Raw genomic sequence first — 7,182 nt, forward strand, 5'->3', positions numbered from 1 at the left:
ATATATATATATATATATATATATATATATATATATATATATATATAATATACACTAATCAAGTTCTAAAAATGAAATCTGCTCATTCTGATACTTCATTTCTATAAAATTAATTAAGGGAGAGTGAAAAGTATAAAAATCCTGGGAGGATAAATTCTGCTACCACAGAACATACAGATAAATGCTGCTGTTTGGGTCAGAACACAAAGACCTGAAACTTTTACCAAAAGCTTTATTTAACTAAAACTGTCCCATGCCATACAAACCTTTTTCTTTTCTTTACTAGGTTCCTTTAATAATTAAATATTTGTAGATATACAAATTAATGAGTTAAGTGGGCAGCACGGTGGCGCAGCTGTTGTCTTTCAGCGAGCAGATCCCCGGTTCAAATCCCTATCCGGGGGCCTTTCTGGATGGAGTTTGCATGTTCTCTCCGTGCATGCGTGGGTTTCCTCCCACAGACCAAAAACATGCATGTTAGACTGATTGGTAACTCTAAATTGTCTCTAGGAGTGAATGGTTGTTTGTCTCGTTTGTCTCTGTGTCCCTGTGATGCACTGGAGACATGTCCAGGGTGTCCCCTGCCTCTCACACACTGACTGCTGGACATGTGCACCAGTGACCACCACAACCCGAAAAGGAAAAAGCGGATAAAGATGAAAGATGGATGGAATTAATTAAGTCCAATATTTTTTAACTGTTTAATAACTTCTCAAAAATTCAGGACAAAATGCTAAATCATACAGTGCCTTGTGAAAGTATTCGGCCCTTTTGAACTTTTCAACCTTTTGCCACATTTCAGGCTTCAAACATAAAGAAATAAAATTTTACTTTTTTTTTGAAGAATCAACAAGAAGTGGGACACAATCGTGAAGTGGAATGAAATTTATTGGATGTGTCAAACTTTTTTTAACAAATAAACTGAAAAGTGGGGTGTGCAATATTATTCGGCCCCCATGCGTTAATACTTTGTAGCGCCGCTTTTTGCTGCAGTTCCAGCTGCAAGTCTCTTGGGGTTTGTCTCCATCAGTTTTACACATGGAGACACTGAAATTCTTGCCCATTCTTCCGTGCAAAACAGCTCGAGCTCAGTGAGGTTGGATGGAGAACGTTTGTGAACAGCAGTCTTCAGCTCTTTCCACAGATTCTCGATTGGATTCAGGTCTGGACTTTGACTTGGTCATTCCAACACCTGGATACGTTTATTTGTGAACCATTCCATTGTAGATTTGGCTTTATGTTTTGGATCATTGTCTTGTTGGAAGATAAATCTCCGTCCCAGTCTCAGGTCTCTTGCAGACTCAAACAGGTTTTCTTCCAGAATGGTCCTGTATTTGGCCCCATCCATCTTCCCATCAGTTCTGACCATCTTCCCTGTCCCTGCTGATGAAAAGCAGGCCCAAACCATGATGCTGCCACCACCATGTTTTACAGTGGGGATAGTGTGTTCAGGGTGATGAGCTGTGTTGCTTTTACGCCAAACATATTGTTTTGCATTGTGGCCAAACAGTTTGATTTTGGTTTCATGTGACCAGAGCACCTTCTTCCACATGTTTGGTGTCTCCCAGGTGCTTGTGACAAACTTTAAACAACACTTTTTATGGATATCTTTGAGAAATGGCTTTCTTCTTGCCACTCTTCCATAAAGGCCAGATTTGTGCAGTGTACGACTGATTGTTGTCCTATGGACAGACTCTCCCACCTCAGCTGTAGATCTCTGCAGTTCATCCAGAGTGATCATGGGCCTCTTGGCTGCATCTCTGATCGTCTTCTCCTTGTTCTAGATGAAAGTTTAGAGGGACGGCCGGGTCTTGGTAGATTTGCAGTGGTCTGATACTCCTTCCATTTCAATATGATTGCTTGCACAATGCTCCTTGGCATGTTTAAAGCTTGGGAAATCTTTTTGTATCCAAATCCAACTTTAAACTTCTCCACAACAGTATTTCGGACCTGCCTGGTGTGTTCCTTGGTCTTCATGATGCTCTCTGCGCTTTGAACAGAACCCTGAGACTATCACAGAGCAGGTGCATTTATACGGAGACTAGATTACACACAGGTGGATTCTATTTATCATCATCAGTCATTTGGGACAACATTGGATCATTCATAGATCCTCACTGAACTTCTGGAGTGAGTTTGCTGCACTGAAAGTAAAGGGGCCCAATAATATTGCACGCCCCACTTTTCAGTTTTTTATTTGTTAAAAGTTTGACACATCCAATAAATTTCATTCCACTTCACGATTGTGTCCCACTTGTTGTTGATTCTTCACAAACAATTAAAATTTTATATCTTTATGTTTGAAGCCTGAAATGTGGCAAAAGGTTGAAAAGTTCAAGGGGGCCGAATACTTTCACAAGGCACTGTATCTCACTCATTCTACATAAGTTTAATTTAGAGCTGTAATAGTTTTGTGTTGCACAATCCACGTTTTACTGCAGCTTCATTAGTAACCTTAACCAAAAGGCTACTTCTCTACAATTCCCACAAGTTCATTTACAGAAATTTGCTGACGAAGTGCGTCCATCAGTTTTGTGCTCAGTGAGAATCATTTAGGACAGGGGTGCCCCAATACAGCGACTGCGATCTACCGGTAGATTGCGAAGGGAACATCAGTAGATCGCACGGTAAAATATGTCAGACCTTTTTTAATTTCTTTTAAGTTATTTATTTATTTTTTTTTTATCGACGCCAGCCGATCAATCCATCTGCACTATTGAAATTGTCACTTGATTGACACACAGGGCAGCCAATCAGAGACTGTAATTTTTTCTGACGCATAGGTCACCACGCATGCACATTCAACCACGCTAAAAACAAATGAGTTGACTCGTAAGAGCCTCCAGTTCATATATAAACTCAAGAAAGTGTGTAAAACAAGTTGGGGAGTTGGACCAAGTAAGGCTAAAAAAAAATCTACCATTTCCATTTTGAATGGGGGGAGGACTATTTTTCACAATGTCATTTTCGAAATGCGTTTCACTGGAGCAGCATTTTCAGATTCTTTATAAATACTACGGCACAGACTTCCTTCTGAAAAGCGAGCTGAGAAAGAAAACGGTGAAGGAACTAAAATCCCAGTTAGCAGTCACTTTCCTACAGCTGACCAGCAGCGAAGCATCAGTCCGGGTGAGTCACGTTAATAACTGTTAAGCACAAGAAGTCTTTTCAAGATGGAGAGATGGTAAGAGGCATGCGTTGAAGCCACTGTCTCGTTGTTCAGAGACTTTAAAAACAAGCCAGAAATATCATCTTCCATTAGCTCTCTGGGTATCAAGAAATATGGTTACAGTTAAAAGCAGCTGCCGTCAGGGCTGAATTTTCACTTTTGTTCTCAAGTTCTCAGGTTATTTTTCAAACATGAAGTTATTCTTGTTGTTTTCTGTTCCTTTGTGTGAAGAGCAGAAGTTATTGCTGTGTTTTGTTTATTATTTTGTATGCAGATAGTAAAAATAATTAATCACTTTTTTTTTAAACAAACCTTTGGGTTTTATCATTTGCATCCACAGCAAGCTGGGACTTATTCATTGATTCAACCTTTATTTAACCAGGTTAGTCTCATCGAGTCACGAGGACTCATTTACAAGAGAGACCTGTTTTAGACAGATAACAAAGTACAGACAACAATAAACTACAGTAAAATGCAATTAAAACAAAAGTAGTGTTATAAAACAATAAATCAAGGTGCCATATAAAACATGGTAAAATACTACAAAACAAGAACATAAAACATAGAAAGCATACTTAATATGTTTATAAATAAGTATATATATATTTTTATATTAGGTAGACCACTTGGGCTTGGTCACTTTAAAAGTAGTTTCCACGTAGGGCTGTTGTAAACAAATATTTTAGTAATCGGGTAATCTATAGATTATTCTGATGATTAATCGGGTAATAGAATACAAAATGTGTCAGGTTCTGCAGTAACTACCGTACTTATTTTATGAGTAATACAAATACACGAAAAAACATTAAATAAACAACCCATTTAATTTCTCTCTTTTTAAAATATTTTATTGCTTAAGTTGAATTATTTTTAAACATCACATAAAAATCTAAATGCTGTAAAATAATTTTTATGGATTGGAAAACTGAACGGAATTTACAAAGTAGGATCTGGACGGAAGGACATGATTTGGACTGAAGGTGGAGATGATCTTCTGGATCCTTCATCTTCCACCACAGACAGCGGCCGCATGTCTGTGATGATCAGATTTAAAATGCTGTTTGTGAACTCAGCTGCTGCACAACCAACATCCTGGAGCCCTTTGTACGAAGCAGTCCAGCGTATGACTCTGACATTTACTGAAAAGAAGAATAAACTATTATTTGTTTATTCACTGTTATTCCTAAATACATTTTCAAGTGTACTTCACTGGATATTATAAAATTATTTAATACTGTTAAGTAATCTACACTTTCTGATGACCTGCTGCAATCAAAGTAACATTAGTGTCAGTTGTATTTGATTAAGCTTTCATTTACGTGTCAGGTTTGAGGATGCTTTAATTAAAACTCTGTCACTGAATTATTTTTAACCATCACATAAAAATCTAAATGCTATAAATTTTTATGGATTGGAAAACTGAATGTATAATTTTTATGTTAGAAACTGAGTAAGACAGATAATGTAAAGTTTGTATATTGAGCTCTGCGAACTACATTATTATTTAGTCTTGATTGCTGAGCTATAAACAAATATGACAGTAGTAACAAATGCAGATTAATCACAGTTTTCATTCATAAACAGCAGCAAGGAGAAGAAACAAATCCTACTAACTCGTTTAAATACATTTACACTTGAAATATTCACCCTAAATATCTCATTTAAGTCAGGATGGAAGTACAGCAATAAATAAAAGTGTCAGTCTGTTGCTGCTTTTATCTTTAACAAACTTGCATCAAGTCCTGCAGTTTTTTTTTCCTCACACAACGTACAGACTCTGCCAGGTAGCCACTATGATTAGTCAGTAGATTTAACGTTGGCAAAAATATGCCTCATTTCATATCTATAACGTGACAGATTATCACACATTTAGGTTCAGGTATTTTGCAAAGAGAGAACACGATACCTGTTACAGCCGCGGACGAGTTTGATGCTACAGCGGGTGTTTTCTCTTCAGACGCTGCAACATCGACGACGTGCTCTTGTGGTTACTCCAGTTCTGCTTTGCAGTGGAAGCGTTGAGCTGTGTTGTCTTTTCTGTTTAGCCTAACATGTTCCCAAACTTTTGACAGTTTTTGTTGTTTTTGGGCTCTTCTTCTACGCAGTCTCCGCTCCCTCCATAACTACAAACTTAGCGCATACACGTTAGCGGAACACAAAAACCTTCCGGCTAGACCACAGTGCTCTGAATAGTTTAACCTAGTTTAACCTCGGTTACAAAAGCCTCGAGGTCCTTGAATGATTCGAGGAATCGTTTCAGCCCTACTCGCATGCTGAAAAAGTGTGGGCACCCCTGATTTAGGGCAATGTGTGTCGATGCACTCACAGAGTGGGTAATCCACAGCTGTAGTCACCATGTCGAGAGTAGACTGGGCCACCTCCGTCACCCTGCGAGCCATCAGACCCCGAGGCTCCACCTTACATGCTACAGAAAAGAGAAAAGATCATAAGACACAAAAGCCGAGACTCCAATATACGGCACATTATATCCCCATCAGCAACCTATTATACAGCAATAGGCCAGGACAAGTAAAGCCCTTGTATAACCGTTGACCTTGATTTATGACCTTGACCATGAAGCTGGGGTGGTGGTAAAAGATTATGTGACAAGCTGTCTGTTGGTACAAATGTGTATAAAGTTTCATTCAATTATCTTGAGAGGATCAGAAGTTATGGACTGAACAATAGAAGGTTTATAGATGGAGACTACACCATATTACGTCCATCTGTTGACGGGCGTATATATATAGTAATAATTAAAAACTTAATAATAATAATAATAATAATAAATATTTGACATCCCAAATGAGGAAGAGTCAAAAACACAAACAAGAAAACAACTCTTGCTTTTGATTCTACTTTAACTCCAGAGCTCTGTCATTAATGTGCAGTCTTGAGTCGTACCCTGGTTGTTGGTGTCAGGTGCCCCCCCCTGCCGGTAGCAGTCCTGACACACCCTGACTGGACCGCTGCCCCAGCCCCTCTCTGGGACGGGCATCCTGTGGCTGGAGCAGGGGTGGCAGAAACCTTCACCGCACGATCGGCAGTGATGTTTCCTCTCTGCCTCCTCGAACATCTTCTGACATCCATGACAGGCCTGAGGGTCAGCAGGAAGGTGATGATGGCACAAAGTACTGGGACTTTATGGGTACCCGAGACAAAACTGAACATATATGTACTTGTAGTGACTGTAGCTTCTGGGCTTTAGGTGTTCTTACTCACAGTGATCTCCACGTTGGGCCTCCAGTATGGAGGGGCCACCTGGTCGGTGAGCCAGGCTGTGACGGCTTTCGTGGGGCCAGTGCTGTACTCTGACACCGACTGGATCACAAAGCTCATCCCATCCAGAACCCTCTGAGCAGCGTTCTGGTGGTTGGTGAGGAACGTGTCGGACTGAGAGAAGAAACAGATAAAACATGAAGTTTAACGTTAAAGTTTACATTCTGCAGGGAAAACTTGGACGTTCTGTGTCTGCTGGACCCGGCTCTGGAGGGCAGTCATCGTCTGTTGCCGCGGTCGTTATTATCATCATGCTGCTAATACATGCTGCTGTAGATGTATTTCTGTTTCACTTTTGGCATGTTGTTCATGTATTTATGTTGCATGCTTTAGTATTTCTTGTTGTTGTTTTAGTGAGTTGAGACGGTTCTTCCCATCCGGAGCATTTCATTGCGTTGTTGACCTTGTGTTGATCTGCATATGACAATAAAGCAAACCTGAACCTAACGTTTTATTCTTGTTCCTGTCGTCTCTGGACCATCTAGTCTACAGAACAGCTTCATGTTCCTCCTCTGGTTCAAACTAAAGGGCTGAACGTCAGATAATGTCCAACATTAACTTTTAGAGCTTTCACTGGAGCAACCAGTCTGCCATTTACCCAGAATACACTGCAGCATAAATGAAAATGGTGACATCCACGTGTTGTTAATTTTTAAATTATTATAAAAAAACTAAACAGCCTACAACAAAAAAGGTTGAATCATGTCATCTGGACTTCGTTTTTTTGTTAAAAA

At 39.6% G+C, this 7,182-nt stretch overlaps 1 protein-coding gene across 1 annotated transcript in view; it reads right to left on the reverse strand.

Annotated features, from left to right (window-relative positions):
• The window catches only part of si:ch211-11n16.2 (zinc finger FYVE domain-containing protein 1), a 35,991-nt gene that overhangs the window by 1,346 nt on the left and 27,463 nt on the right, over positions 1 to 7,182 (reverse strand). The window contains exons 9-11 of the mRNA XM_037678076.1: positions 6,392 to 6,562; positions 6,074 to 6,266; positions 5,496 to 5,594 (exon numbers count right to left, since the gene is read on the reverse strand). Coding sequence (XP_037534004.1) covers positions 5,496 to 5,594; positions 6,074 to 6,266; positions 6,392 to 6,562 — 463 coding nt within the window. The remainder of the gene's footprint in view (positions 1 to 5,495; positions 5,595 to 6,073; positions 6,267 to 6,391; positions 6,563 to 7,182) is intronic.

This window comes from Nematolebias whitei, chromosome 6, assembly GCF_014905685.2.
Source record: "Nematolebias whitei isolate Nwh7 chromosome 6, NemWhi1, whole genome shotgun sequence".
NCBI classification, from domain to species: Eukaryota; Metazoa; Chordata; class Actinopteri; order Cyprinodontiformes; family Rivulidae; genus Nematolebias; species Nematolebias whitei.